An 18071-nucleotide genomic window follows, 5' to 3' on the forward strand; every position below is an offset into this window, starting at 1 on the left:
ATTTTGAGCCTAGCTCATGAGACTAATTGAATGGTGTCATTGACAAATGCAGATGAGAAGAGGAGTGATTCAGTAAAGAATGGAGGTGGGAAAAAGACAAGTATGGTTTGGTTTTGGACATTTGAGGTGATGGCTAAACACCCAAGTGGAGAACCAATCCAATTCAATGTTTACTAGGTGGCTATTATTCAGTGCTTACTACGTGGCAGCTGGATGGTGGTGCAGTGGATGGATCACTGGACCCACAGTCAGAAAGACCTGAGTTCTAATACTGCCTTAGATACTACTAGCTGTGTGACCCTGGGCAAGTCACTTAACTTCTATATGCCTTAGTTTCCCCACATGTAAATTGGGATAATTAAAGTACCTACCTCCCAGGAATGTTGTTGAGGACAAAATAAAGTACTATATAAATACTATTGTGTATGTGGCACTCTGACTTACTCTGACCTCTCCTGATTATCTTCTGGGATATCTCCTTTGAGCCAAATTCTATCCTGTATTGCTGTTTGCAGTGTTTTCCCTTGCCTGCATTTCCTCTTGCTACACTACTGAATTTTAATGGTATGAGTAATTTAAGGTCCCCACAAAAGTAAAGGCTACTTGCTCTCATTTGAAAAGAACACAGAAAAGCCTTTAAAAAAAATGAAGATAATTGCCTCCAGGATGAACCACTGACCTTAAGGCTGGCGGTTTTAGATATAGCAAATAACAATGAAAATAAAATGCACAATTTTCTTTATCTTTCTTGAAAGTTATTACATATTTTCAATATTTGGTGACTAATGCACCCCTCCTCCCCCTTAGAGATATTTCTTTCAAATGAAATAGTTTCTATCCCTGGTTTAAAAAGAATAGCTTTTGAGATGTCTGTGGAGATCCTTAATTTATGAAACAATCAATCCTGGATGAACATGTTGTGCTGGTAAGCAAAATGGGCTCCTCAGCGCTTAGTTCAACCAAGTGCCCTTGAATAGTTGGCCTTTGTCTCCTTTGCGTAATTCAGTATATTACATTGAGCCTTCATTAAGCCCCAGGCCCAAACCCCTATTAGGTGTGGAACCTATGTGGGTGTGGATTGGCGACTGGGGTGGGGCCCAAGGTGGGGGCTGGCTAAGGGGAGGTGCTAACCCCTATTAGGCGCTAACCTAACCTATGTGAATGTGAACCTCCCAGGGTCCTAGGGGGAGGGGCTAACTCAAGAGCCATCATAGCAGCCTAAGTTCTGGTCATTCAGATGAGGTTTGATGACGTCTGAAGCCCTATAAGAAGAGAGGACAGAGCCATTTGCAAAAGGGCTCTCACTAAGAGGGTGTTGATTCAGAGACTCCAGGCAGCTGTAGCCAAGGGCTCTCCAGCTTGTAACCTGAATGCTGAGACTTTGTTAAACTCTGGTAACTATGTATTGGGATTTGAATCAGACAAGGTCTGTCTGTTGATGTTTGTAATTTGTTTGTATTTGTTCTGAAGTTCAGTGTGTTGGTCTTTTCCCCTGAGATAACTGAATGATATTTGTATGCTGAATTAAAGTAAGCTCGTCAACCCCTTCACCTTGCTTTCCTTAGTTGAGCAGATCAAAAGAACTTGTGCTGTTGGCAGCTTTCTGGGTGCTGGCTGTGGGTGGATCTTACACCCCCACAGAAGCTACTAGCCAGATTGTTGAAACACATGTACCCCTTTTTGAGGAGGAGAGAAAGTGAACTGTGGGAAATTCATTTTCAAGGAAGGTATTTATTCTAATCAGCCAAAAGTACTGCATTCCAACAGCTTGGTGTAATAGAGATAGAAGTCTGTCTTAAGAGAAGGCCTGGCTTCAAGTCTCCCACCTAACACCTATTGGCTATGTGAGGCCCTAAAAACCATTTCTTTTCTCAAGGCCTCAAGCAACTCTAGAACTCTTAAACTGTGGAATAATTGCTGAACCACACTAGTCAAGGGAACTTCCTCACTAGAAGTTCCCTTCACCAAAGAAATGATTTACAGAGAGAAAAACAAGAGCTTGTGATGAGAAACACTCTTTATTGATGCAGAGTGACACTGGCTGTTCAATTTCTTAGGGAGTTGGCTGGGGCATAGAAAGTTAAGAGACTTGTAAAGGGTTACCCCAGTATTTCTAGGAAGTGATATTAAATCCAGGTCTTCTGGGTTCCAAAGTCACCTCTCTATCCACTACACCATGTTACCTTTCAAGATGCCACTTAAAATTAAACAATTTTAGAGATGGACAGGTTCTTGACTATGCAGCTCAACCAACACCCTCCTTTAACTGGTGAGGAAACTGAGGCCCATAGTACTTAACGCATTTTTCCCATCCATCCCCTTTTCTCTACCCACACAATCTCTACCCTGGTTTAGACTCTCATCACTTCTCCCTTGCACTATAAGCCTCCTGATTGGTCTCTCTGCCTCAATGAGTGAATGAATAAAAAAAAATATTTGTTAATCACCTCACTTTGTGCCAAACACTGGGAATATAAATACAAAGGTGAAGATAGTACCTGCCCTCCAGTAGCTTACATTATAAGAGAGAGACAAACTCATGTAGGGGAGTGGTGGCCAGGGAGTAACATTTTTGCTTTGGGAAGTTATTGGAATGATGAGTGTAGTCATAGGGACAGCAAAATGACTCACCCTTTCCAGGAGTAATGATGGTGTATTTGAATAGTGATGAATCGAAGACCGTGTTGGGGCCCCTGGGCAAGAATCCCAGAAGAGAAAGGATTAACTTCTTCAGAGTCAATCCATCTTCCATACAGTAGCCAAAGTGATTTTCCTGCAGTGCTAATCTTTATTGATCCTCAATAAACTCTATTAGCTCCTTAATACCTCTAGGATCAAATATACACTAGCATTTAAAAGCCCTTTACAACCTGGTTCCCTTCTACCTTTCTAGCCTTGTCATGCACTATTACTACCCTTCATGGGCCCTAGGTTCCAGCAAACTGATCTTCTGTGCTGCATGGGTCTCATAAGGGAGAAGATATATATTAGCTATTCAGTACACAAAGCTCGAGCTAAGATTGCCTGAACAGCATCTTGAAGTTGTACAAGATAAAAAAGCCCAGAGGCCAGGCTCTGGCCTGGAAGCAATGAAACAAAGAAAATGCAATCATTCAGAAGTTTTTGAATTATCCGGTAAACCAAAGGCACCTTGTTAGGCTGAACTCATCAAGCACAAAAGCTGGCACTAAGATCCCTTCTACTCTCCAATTGAGGCAACAAGCAGGATCAGTATGCTCTAACATGAGGGCCATTATTGACCTGTGCCAAAAGTCTCCAAGCCCAAACACAGTGTATCAGGTGAAGTTAAAAGACAGGTATAATCCTTAGGAGACCTCTTAGGCTGCCAACTTCGTGAAGCAAAGAGCTGGCAAAGTGACAAAAAGATAGATTGTTAATCCATGGTTAAAAATAACTGATATTTTCTTCTGAAGTTGCACCTGTCTCTACCACTTACATAAGGCAATCTTAGTAAAGACATGCCTCTATGCATGTTTCAATGCACATGTTTTAAATATTCACACGAATAATAAGTTTTATCAGGAAGGAAATACCCTGCCCTTTACATGCCCTCAAATAAAGGTCCTAAATAGCTTGACTATCTACTGTGTTGTCCACTCATTGTAGATAGAAGAAACGGATTATATGATGAGGACTAAAATGATTTAGAGGAAAGGAGTCAGTAAGTGAAAAGTAGTGTCAGAGATTAAAACAGAAACTTCAATTCTCATGGTAAACATCTAACCATACTCTCTCAAAACTCAAAGTCACATAGTTATAAGAGCAATTATAATGGCATAGATATTAAGATGACCCCAAAGGGAAAATCACTGGGGTTAAAAGGTTAAAAGAGTTCTCATAGGACTTTGAAACCTCTTCCCATCCCTATCAGTAACCCCTTTTAAATATGCAGTGACAACTCTCTGCCTCCACACCTCAAAAATAATTAAACCTACCACAATGTAACTTCCTTCACCTCCCTGCTCCATTTCTTTTGCAACTTTCAGGTGCAGTGGATGGGCAGGGGAGGTGAAGGATTATGTGGTGGCTGTATGAGAAATCCAAAAATGGAAGCAAAGGAAGAGAGATGACAAAGACCCTAGAAGAGGTTTGGAGACTACTCTCAATGGGTCTACCAAGAAACTGCTGTTGACTCTTTGGGATGCCCATTCAATCCTTCACTAATTATAGGATTTCAGGAGATATGGGCAGGATAGATTGAGCCTGAGAATAGAGTAAACCACTTATTCACAAGTGATTAGTTAAATAAGTGTGAGTTAAACAGTTTAACTGCTCAGGGTCCAATTTTCTCAGAATAGCTCAATCCATTCTGAAATCCTATCAGGGAAGTAACAGACTTTGTGAATTAAGGTTGACAAAATCTGATATATTTCCAACTTCATTGCAGTACCTTTATTCATTGTTAAACATTTACTTGCACTAATTCCGCAAATACTTGGTATGACTAATATATTTTGTAGCACTTGAATGATTGCAAAAGATTTTGCTAACATTATTATTCTTCCTAAGGTGTGTAGTATTAACTTTCATTTTAAAAAACAAGTTAAAATTTAGGTACAGAGAGGTTACAGGATCTGCCCAGATCTGAGCTCAAAGATATTAAACTTAGAAATAAAGACCCAGAGGTCCAGGGTATCTCCTCCTCCATTCCCACCCCACCTTGTACTACATCCCCAAAATAGTACATACTACTTCCCAGATGCATTTCTCTTTTACAAACCTGCCCATACCTCTCTTCTTACCACCAGGTGAATGTCAATGTATTTAGTCTGCTGTTCCAATTTTAGTAATGAATTATGATAGAGCGATTACTATTTTCATCACCACTCAAATCTAAAGTATAACTGCTCAAAATTATGTTTATGAAATTCAGCAAATAAATGTTTGTACTTTGGGGGTTGAACACTGATTGGGAAAGTATCAAAATCTAATTCATTATGAAACTCTGCCCAGAGAGTGCTTCTCACTGCAACAGATGTAGTTATACCTACATAACTCAGTGTGATAGGGAACATGAGACACTCCAAACTATTTTTGGATGAAACTAGAGAATATCAGTGACAGCTAGAGGGCACTTGTATAGCTGATTACTATGTAAATAACCAAATGATGGAATGAATGGTTTTCTTTAAAGGGAGGGAGAGAGGGAGAGACAGAAAAGCACTTGCTACAGGTAAAGAAAAAAAAAGAAATATTGGGGCAACCAAAGTATACATACTGGTAAAAGTAGCTCAACTTTCCAGGATAACCTGAGATATTGGCTGAAGTGGAAACAGTAAATATACTCTCCATCACCTTCCCTCCAAATCTAATGCCAATGGTTGAAGCTAAGTCTAATTTTGGAATTCTAAAAGGCATCTCCTATATTGATTCTCTAAAACAAAAAAAGGATTCCAAACAGTGTGTGAATATAATCATTTATTTGTCTTTACAGTGATGATGGAAGAATGTACAGGCGTCTTCTTTCAATAGAAGTATAAAAATCTATTTATATACATTGAAGTCACAATAATCTTTAATTGGGTAATTTTTCAGTTCTCCTGATCCATCCATACTAAAACTGTAGGGGTAGCAAGTATTTCATACAAATACAATATTTCCAGCAGATTGCAATCTGGTATAAAAAAGCTTGGCTTCATTTTAAGGGTGTTGCTTGATATTTAAAAAGGCTACTTTTAAGTCCGGGGACTCAAAATAAAGATCAATTTTTGTATAATAGATATATACATCAAAATATGTCTAAAAATGCATTGGTTAACGCTATTAAAAAGCTATATAAGTGCATGGGTCCATTTCTTCTTATAAGCAAAACCCAGTGGAAACATTTTATGTTCAACTTCTAGGAATTTGCTTTTGGGGAAAGTCCGTTGAAAGTACCTGTAGAAGAACAAAAAAAAAAAAATCAATTGTTTTCCAAGTGAGAGTTCCATTTGACTGCAAACTGTTCTTTTAAGGCCACATAGTTAAAAAGTTACACAGTTAAGAAATTCTTATATATACTGCAAAGTACCAAGATGTACTTACTATTTCATAAGCATTTTCTCCTACCAGATTCTATCTTTATGAGAAAACGTGTTTGGAAAGATGACATATACACACATATATTTTGTTGTTGTTCAGTCACATCAGATTCTTTGTGACCCCTGAACCATAGCTGTCCATGGGGTTTTCTTGGCAAAGATACTGCAATGGTTTGCCATCTCCTTCTCTAGTGGATCCAATGGATCCTTTTGTCAGGCAGAGGTTAAGTGACTTGCACAGGGTCACACAGCTAGGAACTGTCTAAGGCTGAATTTGAACTCAGGTCTTCCTGACTCCAGGTTCAATGCTCTACACACACACACACACACACACACACACACACACACACACACACAATTCTTTTCTTTATAACTGCAGAATCACAAAATTTGGTAGTTGAACGTGATCACCCAAACTGGAATAGAAAGGAATTTCCATTCTAGCATACAGGTAGTTATCCAGCCTCTGACTTGAACCTTACCTGGCAGCCCACTCTCCTTTTAGACCTATCTGAAAACAATGCTCCAGATGAGGTTCCACAAGAATAAATTACAGTGGGCTATCATGTCCCATTTCTGAGAAACTTCACCTCTTTTGACATGCTCCAAGATTACATTAGCTTTTTTTGGCTCCTAAATTGATTCATTTGAGTTTGTAATTCATTAAAATCCCCAAATCTTTTTCACCACAACTGTTATCTCGCCATGCCTCCTCCATTTTGTACTTGTGAAAGTGATTTTTTTTGGTACCCCAATATAAGACTTTATATTTATCTCTATTGAACTTCAGCTTACTAGATTCCAACTAAATCTAGATCAATTAGATCTAGACCAAAGTTCATAACCTTTGTGTGTGTGTGTGTGATATGGACCCCTTTGCCAGTCTAGTAAAGCCTTTTTAGGATAATGTTTTGTATGTTTTAATTTATAAATGAAGGAAATGCTAACTTGCAATTAAAGATTAATGGAAGGTATTTTTTCCCCATCCAAGTTCACAGACCTTCTGAATCTATCCATAGACCCCCTGGAAGCCACATTAAGAACCACTGTTCTAGATTCTCAAGTCTATTTAACCAGCCCTAATGTCTCTCCTAACTTCCAGTCCCATATTAACAAACTATTGGATATCATAAAGTGGATGTTCTATATCTCAAATTCAACATGTCCAAAACAGAACTTTACCTCCAAACCCTCCCCTATTTGGAAATTTCTTATAACTACCAAGAGCACTAATATCCTCCCAGTTGCCCAACTTGGAATCTCAGTATCATCTTTAACTTCTTACAAGAACTTACTCCCATGGCTTATCTGTTGCCATGTCTTGTTTCTACCTTCACAAGTTATCTCATATACACCCCTTTCCGTCCCCTCATACATCCAGCCTGGTTCAGGCCCTATCACTCACTCCTAGACTTCTAATTGATCTCCACATCTCAAGTCTCTCTGCACTTTAGTCCTCCATTCAGGTGCCAAAGTGATATTGCTAAAGTGCAGGTTTGACCATGTCATCCCCCTACAAAAATTCTGGTGGGTCCCTATTATCTCTAGGCCAAAATATAAAATACTCTGTTTGACTTTTATAACCTAGCCCCTTCTTGACTTTCCAGTTTTCTTACACTTTACTGACCTCCACATACTCTATACCAATGCTTCTTAAACTGTGGGCTATGACCCAAAAAGCTTGCAACAGTAAAATGTTTCTGAGCACAACCAAAAATTAATTAAAAATCAATGAATTCAAGGTGTTTCTAGAAGCTCTTGCCTGTGCTGCACCGGGCAACTTCACAGCAGCCTTGGTTCTGAACACAAAGCATGTGCACTTTGCACTGTGCATACCCTTAGGCCACTCAACACCAAACCGAAAGGAAAAGGGATGGCAAAGGGGTGACAAGTGCAAAAAGGTTAAGAAGCACTGCTCTACACAACCCAGTGACGTTGGCCTTTTTGTTATTTCCTACACATGACACTCAATCTACCAACTCTGTATCTTTTCTTTTTTTAAAAAACATTTTTTTTTGGAGGCAATCACAGTTAAGTGATTTGTCCAGGGTTACACAGCTACTTAAGTGTCTGAGGTCAGATCTGAACTTGGCTCTTCCTGACTTCAGGATCAGTGCTCTATCCACTGCACCCATCTGTATCTTTTCAGTAGTTGTCCCCCTTGCCTAGTGGCCCATCTGTATCTTTTCAGTAGCTGTCCCCTTGCCCAGAATATTCTCTTTTCTTGTCTGTCTTCTGGCTTCCCTGGATCCCTTCAAGACCAAGCTCAAATCCTAGCTTCTACAAGTGGCCTTTCTGGGCCTCCACCTTTTTCTTTGAGATTACCTCCCTTTTACACTATATCTATCTTGGGCAGTTGTTTGCATGTTGTCTCTATTAGAATATGAGCTCCCTAAGATGAAACTATGCTTTCGTCTTTCAGTAGCTGGTACAATGCCTGGCACATAGTTAACTGTTTAATAAATACTTGCTAAGTACCAAGTAATTAGACTATCATGATTTTTCTGGATCCTGATTGTAATTTATTCTGTTAGCTATCCCTCCAAGCTTTGTGCAATTTGAAAATTGATAAGCATACCATTTGTGTCTAATACAAATATTCAATACTAAAAGGCCAAGGTGAGATCCCTGAGGTACTCTATCGAGAACCCTTTCCGCAATGATATCGAACCATGAACAACTCTGTTCAGTCTGGCTATCCAGCCAGTTCTGAATCCATCTAAATTTTATTTTCATCAATATCATTTTATCTATCTTCTCCACAACAATAGTATGAGATAACTTGTCAACAGCTTTGCCAAAATAATGTCAAAGCCAATCCAGTTAAAATTAGAAGGGAAACAAATGGAGAAAAAAAAATCTTTGCAGAAAATTTCTCTGATAGTTTCACACTGAAGATATATTAGAAACTGATTCATTTAAGAACAAGAGTCATTCCCCAAAAGATAAATAGTCAAAAGATACAAATAAGCAGTTCTTTTTTCCCCTGGTTTCATTTTATAATTCTTTTTTTTAATTTGACATTTATATTCTTTCCCTCCTAACTCCAAATATGCATAGTCAACCAAATCAAATTCCCATATTAGCCATATCCAAAAATATACAACTTGGTCTGCATTTTGAGTCTATCACCTTTCTGTCAGGAGATAGGTACCAATGCCTGGTATTCTGAAATCATGCTTGATAATGTATTGATCAAAGTTTTCAAGTTTTTCAAATATGTCTTTACATTTTTGTTACTGTATAAATTGTTTTCCTGATTCTGGTCACTACACCTTGCATCAGTTCATACAAGTCTTCCAAGGTTCTTTGAAACAATCTCTTCATTATTTCTTATGCTTCAAAAGTTTCCAGTTATAGTCATAGGACACAATTTGTTTAACCATTCCCCAATTTATAAGCACCTTCTCACTTTCTAGTCCTTCGACTATGCATATGTTTTAATTCATTTTTATATTTTTTTTTGGTTCCAAATTCTCTCCCCAACTCTCCCATCCATTGAGAAGGTAAGAATGGTAATACCCACTATGCATGCAAATCATGCAAAACATATTTCCATATTAGACTCATGGAGAGAAAGTGAGCATATTTGTTACAAAAGTTTTATTTTTGTCAATTGGTGGGGAGAGTGGGAAGGAGAGAAAATAAACACTTATTAATTGTAATTGATAAAAATGTCAGCCTCCTTGATTTGTTAGTTAATTTTTCTGAACTATTTCTATTTCATTTTTTAATTCTCTATTATAAAGATTGCTCTCTAGGAGGGATTAAGGGGAAAGAATACGTTAGAAAATGGAAGTGATACAAAGGCAAAAAAATATGAATAAAAAATCTTTAAAGCTTTGCTAAAAGCTAGATAATCTATAGCTATGGGGATTTCTCTTATCTACTAGTTACCATATATATAGAAAAAAAAGGATAGAAACTTTGTTTGATGTGGATGAAACAATGATAGCTAACAACAGAGAATGCATTCCTGCTCAGTCCTTGTTTTGCTTGTTTTCTCTGCCAAGAATTACCTTTGTAGTGGAAATGACAGAACAAAAATGATGAATAAGACTGAGATAAGTAAGGATAATAAGAGAGCACCCTTAACAAATCCAAGTCATCTAGCTCAGATGAACTGTATCCTCGGACACTGAAAGGACTGGAAGATGTGATTGCTGAGATATAAGAAAAACCATGGGAAGTATGGCAGGTCCCACAAAGCTGGGAAAGAACAAATGTTTTAATTTTTTTTTGAAGTAAGAGTACAGATTTTAACAGTGATGACTTTGACTTTCATTCCCAGGAAAATTATAGAATGTATCATTAAAGACAAGGTTGGCAGTCCAGAAAGGGAAATGGTGATTACAAAGAGGGAGTGTGGCTTCATCAATAATAAGCATTTATTAATGAGAAATAATATGTAATAGCAAAAAGACAGCAAGTCAGGAGGACCATGTTTGTCTCCACTTTACCACCTTTTAGCTACAAAAGCATAGGCAAATCAATTGATCACACAAGGTCTCAGTTTTCTGATTTCTGGCAAGGGGCCACTACCTGTTTTATCTATTCCACAGGTAGGAACAAATGAGATAACATATAAGAAAGCTGTCTGAAACCTGGAAAGTGTTAAATAAGTGTAAAGTGTTTTAATTAAACATCTACAGGCATACCCTGCATAAGCCTACTCCAATCTATCTCACTTTTTAATCATTATAATCACCTGCTACTGTAAATTTACTTGGCTGATTATCCATTTATGATGTAAATTTTTTACAGATTCCTATAACATCATTTCATCCAATACTGGGTTGTTTGGGGTTGGTTTGGAGTTTTTTTTGACCCAATTAACATGAAGTGGGATGTGTTTGTTGTCATTTTGTACATGGCCACCTATACTAAGCAATTTAGACACATATAGCAGTTATCAATAAAAGATATTACTGAATCTTTTATGACCCACAGGCATATCATGAGGCTATCAAAGAAGACATAATAACTCAATTTTCAAACATAGTATTTAAAATATAACCTGAGGAGAGGAAACCTGTATTACCAATCAGTTAACTAAAGTTTGCCACAATTCTCTCAATTACTCAACGTTGCTATGGCATATCAGTATTCCTGGAAAACACAGAGCAATCCCCACATGATAGCTAAACTAAGTGCTTGTCAGAAGTCATCCTGATTGGAGCAAGACAAGAGGGACTCCAGGGACCCCAGCAGCTAGCTGGGCTCTTTTAGAAGGGGAGTAGAAGGCAGAGACTGAAATGAGTTACCTGGACACATCTCATTAGCTCCCATGAATTTAATTACCATCTCTATGCTGATGATTCTCAAACCTATCTATCCTGCCCCAACCTCTTAGCTGACTTCCAATCTCACATTTGCAAATGCCTTTCAGACATCTTGAACAGGAGTAGATACGTCCAAAACAGTGGACTTGTCCAAAATTAAACATGTCCAAAAATTGTTCAATGAAAGGAGACATTAGGAAAGAGAAATAACAAACTTATAAAAATAAATAATTTTTTTTAAAAAATGGATGCATCAATGTCAGTTTCTGAAGTATACCCAAGGGTGTCTCTGCTAGCAGCTCCTGGCAGATGCATGATTAACATTAATTCTTCTGAAGCATCTGAGCCTGCTTTCAAATAATTCTTCTGGCTATCAGATATTGTGGTCTAAACCTACAAAGAACTATACATATATTCGAAATAAAACAAAAATGCAAACTATTCTCAATCTTTCTTGTTGGGAAACTGAATTTCTCCTTTTTTCAAGTCCTACAGGCAGCCTACAGGTTAAAATGCAGAAGTTGAACAAACTTACTTAAATATACTGAGAAATTCTCTTAACTTTTATTTCTGTCTGGAAATTTTTATTTCTATCTGGAAAACCATAGGTTAACTGGTACCTAAATAAGAGGGCCACTCAATTAAATGGCACTTCTAAGGTCCAAGCCAGGGAAAATCACTTTAGAAAAGTCCCAAAAGTTCAAGTGTGCATCACAATTTGATGTTAGGATTTTGATAGGGGTTTCCATTTGGGATGTTATTTTTGACTTACTTGGTCAAATCTTAAGGGATCTAGATTTTCCACTATGTGCTCTTCAGAAAAGAGAAACAAAATTTCGTAAGTCACAATGAAAGACTATAAATGTGTTAATCACATCAATCCTTATCAATTTCCTATGTCCCTTTCAAGACTATATTCCCTGAGAGCAAACTATGTCATAATTCACCTTTTTGAGCTCTGAAAAGAATAGGCACTTAATAAAGGTCCTTGGATTCAATTTAATAAGCAATAATTTCATATCGAATAACAGGGTGGAGAAACAAATTTCAGAAAACTAGGTGTATCACTTTAGAGAACTTATTTCATTTCTCTGGACCTCATCTTTCTCATTTGTAATATGAGAAGGCTGGACAAGATGATCATTAAGGTCAATTTTTTTATCTTTAAAATCAATTATTCCCTTCCTCTCAGAACAATTATAAAGAGTATTGAACAAGATGGAGGACTAAACATATTCTCTAATTATCATAATCTCTCAAGAATAGGAATTCTGAGCAAAATAAAGCAATTTCAGCTTTCTCCATGTTCTAAGACACCAAGAACTTCAATGAGGTAAAACCCTAATGGAACTAACAGCAGAGAAGGCTGATCTCTAACTCCTAATGCACTCACTCCGCACTCTTTGCCCCACTGTCCACAGTATTCTGCCAAGACTCCACTGGCCAACTCAGAGGCTTGCAAGAGAAGCCAACTCTGCTTCTCCTCTTACGCCTACACTTCCCAGTGCCCACTGCTATGGCAGTGCTCTGTGCTCCAACAGTACTCAGTCAGACAATTGGGGAATAGAGGTTGCCAGCAGGTATGTCGCATGAGGCACTTCACTAAGCTTGAGGCATAGAGTCCTGGTATATGGCTGTGACCAGTTCTGTACCCCCAGAAGTTACCTGAGGCAGAGACTAACTCTGGTGAAATATAAATTTGCCTAGAATGGGAGGAAGCTGAGATTACTTTGAAGTACAGCCCCAAAGGAAACTACTGTCAAATGGAGAAAGCATTAGAAAATGAGCAAAAGGGGAACATGAGGAAAAAATACCTAAATTATCAAAGATCTCAGGAGAAATAAAACTCAAAGCATAAGCATAAATAAGCACATAAACAGGGATATCTGTAACAAAGAATTTGGCCTCCAGGTCAGCTAAACAAAACCAGACAAAGGAAAATGAATCAATACCTGATCAATCACATAGCATTTATTAAGCACCTGCTATGTGCCAGTCACTGTGCTCAGTACTGAGGACACAAAGAAAGACAAAAAACAATTCCTGCTTTCAAGGAGTTCACAGTCTAATGGGGAAGACAACATACCAAAAAAGATTTAAAAGGATAAATTGGGGATAATCTCAGAGAGAAGACAGTAAGATTAAGGAGGACTGGGAAAGGCTTTTTGAAAAAAGGTGGGACATTAGCTGAGATATGAAGGAAACTAAAAAAGCCATGAAGCAGATATGAGGAGGGAGAACATTCTGGGCATAGGAGAAATGGATAATTTGGAGGAAGAACAAGGAGACCAGGACATGTTCCTAAGCAGTTTAAAAGAGAAATAAGAATTACGAAAGTAAATTTATGGCAGGCACGGCAGAAATAATTGGCAGAATAGAAAAACTTGAAACCACAATGGCAAACCTCATCAGAGACAAAAGACAAAACAATTAATTGGGGATGGAAACAGAAATAAAAGACAAATCTCAAAGAAGAGAAGCAAAAAAATAAAAAGTAACATTAAAAGAAAATGTGATCTCTGACAAGAAAAACAGCGGTGTCAAAGGCAGGATAAGTGGAAACAACTTAAGGACTATGGACCCCCCAAAAGAATAAGTTAAAAAAAAACCCTGAACATCATAACATAATAAATAATATAAGAAAACTGCCCAGAACTTCTGAACATGGTGGAGGAAAGTTCCAATAAAAGAATCAATCCACAAATCACGTCCAAGGAAAAAAGAATCCTACACTGTAAAATTCCAAGACACATACTGGTTAAATGTAATAATTCTAATGACAAACCAAAAAATCTGCAAGCAAGTGATCAGGAGAAAGACTTTTAAGTAAAAAGGAAAGGAAATTTAAGTAATAAAAGAGTATCACCGAGCCTCATGCAAACTATGTATGACAAAAAGAGAACATTTCATTTCCATGTAGTTTCAAACAAATTTTTTTGGGGAGGGTGAAAGGAACTATTGGGTTGGGACAATAGTCCCATCAGACATAATGGATCTAACATTTTTATAAAGTGCTTTTAAAAATCATGGTGATAACAAGCACAATTTTAAATTACTACTAAAAAAAAACCCTAACTTCCAGATCTCAAAGTAGAAAGATTTCATTTTCTATCTTTCATAGTGAAACATTTTGACCCTCTAAGTTTTTAGAAATTCCAACTAAAGACTATTTTCACCATGTTACTTTTTAACAATTATATGCAAAAAAAAATTTTAACAGGACAATTCAGTTAACTACAATTCCTGGTTCCTTGACCATGAATTTTAACTGAAGAGTATTCATAACAGGGATCTTTATCTGCTCAACTAAATAACTGGATGATTAAAAAGAGATTTCTTTCACTAATATCAGGGCTGTAAATAGTAAAAGAAAAAAAATCCTACCAGTTTTCTGAAATGTCAGAACTTCAGTTAAAAGAAATCATTACCACAGAGCCACAGATTCTAAGAGCTAGTAGGGAAGTCAAAAGAATCCTTTGTCGCTGCTACAGTTGTCTCAGTCATATTCAACTCTTTGTGATTCCATTTGGAGTTTTCTTGGCAAAGATACTGGAGTGACTTGCCATTTCCTTCTCCAGCTCACTTTATAGATAAGGAAACTAAGGCAAACAGGGTTAAGTAACTTGCTCAGGATCATACAGCTCGTGTGTGTCTGAGGCCATATTTGAATTCAGAAAAATGAGTCCTCCTGAAGGCAGACCAGGCACTCTATCCATTGTACCACTTAGCTACTTACATAATCAATAATACCTGTCATCCTCAAGAAGTGGTCATCCTGCCTCTACTAGAATAGCTTCAAGAAAGGGGAACTCACCACTTCACAAGGAAGCCCACCTACTTTGGGTAGCTCTGTTAAGATTTTCTTTCCTAGTAACTAAGAGTTAACTCAACTTTATTGATATTTATAGAAAAAAGCTTTATTCACCTGATGTCCCCTATTCCTGGAATGTATTCCTCCCTCGTACCTCTACCTCTTAGAATCTCTAGTTTCTGTTAAAGCTAAGCTCAAATGCTATTTCCTCCAAGATGCATTCTTGACCTTTCCACCTAGTGATACTTTTCCCTCCTCACACCCCTGGAAATAACATACATGTATTTTGTATGTACTTCCATGTATATGTGTCTAACCAAATAGAATATAAACTCTCTGAGGTCAGAGCCTATTTTAATTTTGTCTTTGTATCCCCAGCACCTGGAAGTGTCTTGTGCACTAACAGGTGCTTAATAAAGGCTTGTTAATCAATCAATTCATTCAAAGAACAGTCTCTTTCATATAGTGATATAAGTAAATGATCTTAGAAATTCAGATCTTTTTAAAAATGTTCATTTCTGTGCAACTAAAACAAGATTGCAGTCTTACTAGCTCTACTTTTTATTTACCTGATCATATTCTTATGCTTCATCTCCACTGTCCATTTCAATATCCATCTCTTCTGTATCAGCAGCTCGTGACAAGATGTCTGCCATCAGTGCCTCTTCCAATTTCTTACGCACCTGTTGTACTCGTTCTTCCTGTTTTCTGTTTTTAAAAAATGAGAAAACATTTAAGACACTCACAGGAAAATCAAAAGTCCATTCTTATACTTTTATTACAACTTCAGAAAGTTCCAAGTTTTAAATTCTTGACAGAAACAATGTGGTTATTTTGTTTTGTTTTTAAGGGCCTCTGGTTACTTAATCAGATTCAGAATGTGATGAATCTGTGAACTCAACATGGACTCCACCAATGCAGACCTCAATTCATTTCTATCTTCTTATCCTATACAATTCTTGTCTACCCTTAAAAACTTGAAGGATCTGTGACTTCATATAGTGGAAAGCATACCCACGAATAGCCCCTTGATGACTCAGAATATGGTTTCCAAGAATTGCTGTGGCCTAAAAACTTTAAGACCTTATGAACAAACTGGCCATGAACATACCCAGTTTTGGTAGGCAGATCTTTGGACAAACAAATAGTTTACCACCAGGACCATACTCAATCTAAGCCTTTCCAGTCTCAGAGAATTATCAGAACTTAACTTCTGCTGACAAAGCCTTCAAGATCCTCCATGCCACATCAGACACGTTCTTCCACTAGAATAGAACACAAACTACCCAGGCCTTTTCTTTCTGTATGATTCTTGCCCATTCTTTCCATAAATTCCTCATAGAGGATCAACCCAATGAACTAGAAGCCTTTCATTAGTACTTTTTAGTATTTTGTGGATATCATGAAACTACACACAAAGATCACATGGAAAAAAGACCTTTAAGTTTACATTCAGATAATAATTCAATGAGAAAAATTATTAGGCGTAACATACTTCTAAAATATACCCCCAAAATCCCAAATACTATACTAAACAATATCTTAAGGTTAAACATCTTGAGTAAAACTCATACTACGAGGTTACTTAGTCCCCACACTATCAGTGAATAGGAAAATAAAACAATCGCATATAAATCTTATTAATTTTTTAATATTTATTCAGGCAGGATTTAAGAAACTAATAAAGTTTCTCAATCACATCAACTTTAGATTTTTGTATATAACAAATGAAGAAAACTATTATACTCCATTGAAATTAGGCTCAAATTCTCAGGAATAGCTTTGTTTTTTGATACACAATGACATCATTCTGACTTTTATTGGAATATACATAATTATTCCTTACAGATTCTCTGACCTATTCACCAAAATATCAATTTTTCATTTCCTCATTTCAAGGTAAAGTTAAGCCCCAAAAGGTAGTATTTATATCAACCAACTGATGAACACCTCATACCTAAGACATCATTGGTCTATCACAGAGATCTTCAAAATTTCTGATTGCATAACCCACTAAAAAACAATATTAGAGCATGTTCCTCTACAATAAGTATATTTGAATTTATAACTTACATACATATACTACTGTGCTTAAAATTATAGATATATAGTTATCTCAAAATCTAAAAATTTAAAAAGAATGAGATAAAGATGAAATATTCTTAAAAACAATATTTATTTACAAATAAATATCTTGTAATTACTAATGGTAAGGGAAAAAAAAACTCTTCCTGCTCACTAAAAACACTAATTAATGTAAATATTAAATTCTTAGAAAAGAATCAGTGCAGTTCTTGTTCTTTATTTTTTCCTAGGGCCTCTTGATGCTCATAAAAACCAGACTGACAATTTGATGAAATATGTGAATTAAATGTGGCCTCTACCAGTGCACACCACAATCTATTTTTAGTGAGAGCAGTATGATTCAATGTGCTTTATTATTTTTAAATCTTAACTTAACAATTTATAATACAACAACCAAAAGACTAGTTTGAAGTTTAATGTATTTTGATACTTGGTTTTGATGGCTGTAGTTGAAAAAGATTTCACACAAAGACCCAGAGATCCATACTGAATAAGTACATGGTTGGCTATCATTATTAAATCATGACACTAATGTTTTCAATCCCATCCATCAATTAAGCAAAGGTTTTTTTTGTTGTTGTTGTTGAAATTCAGCTAGTAAATATTCTATCTTCCTTGATGTCAATCAATTGTTGTTTTTTGCAAACTAATCAGGTGTTGCATTTTAGTATTTTTAGCAAATGGGTTTTAACACTAAAAAATCTTTATTAGGAAGATTTTTAAACAGATTAGAAGATTCATTTTCCAAGTTTAAGTGTACAGAGGTGAGTTTTTATAGGTGACACAAATCATTTTCAGCAATCCAGAGAGGAGAGAACAATAAAAGAGGAGAGATAGGTCAACATTGTCAAA

The 18071-nt window shown here is 36.7% G+C and overlaps 1 protein-coding gene across 1 annotated transcript in view; it reads right to left on the reverse strand.

The window, feature by feature from the left end:
- Positions 1-5421: 5421 nt before the first annotated feature.
- MBD2 (methyl-CpG binding domain protein 2) overlaps positions 5422-18071 on the reverse strand; it is a 79888-nt gene continuing 67238 nt past the window's right edge. The window contains exons 6-7 of the mRNA XM_036741789.1: positions 15704-15842; positions 5422-5898 (exon numbers count right to left, since the gene is read on the reverse strand). Coding sequence (XP_036597684.1) covers positions 15716-15842 — 127 coding nt within the window. The 3' untranslated portion in view covers positions 5422-5898; positions 15704-15715. The remainder of the gene's footprint in view (positions 5899-15703; positions 15843-18071) is intronic.

The sequence above is a fragment of the Trichosurus vulpecula genome, chromosome 1, assembly GCF_011100635.1.
Source record: "Trichosurus vulpecula isolate mTriVul1 chromosome 1, mTriVul1.pri, whole genome shotgun sequence".
Taxonomy (NCBI): Eukaryota; Metazoa; Chordata; class Mammalia; order Diprotodontia; family Phalangeridae; genus Trichosurus; species Trichosurus vulpecula.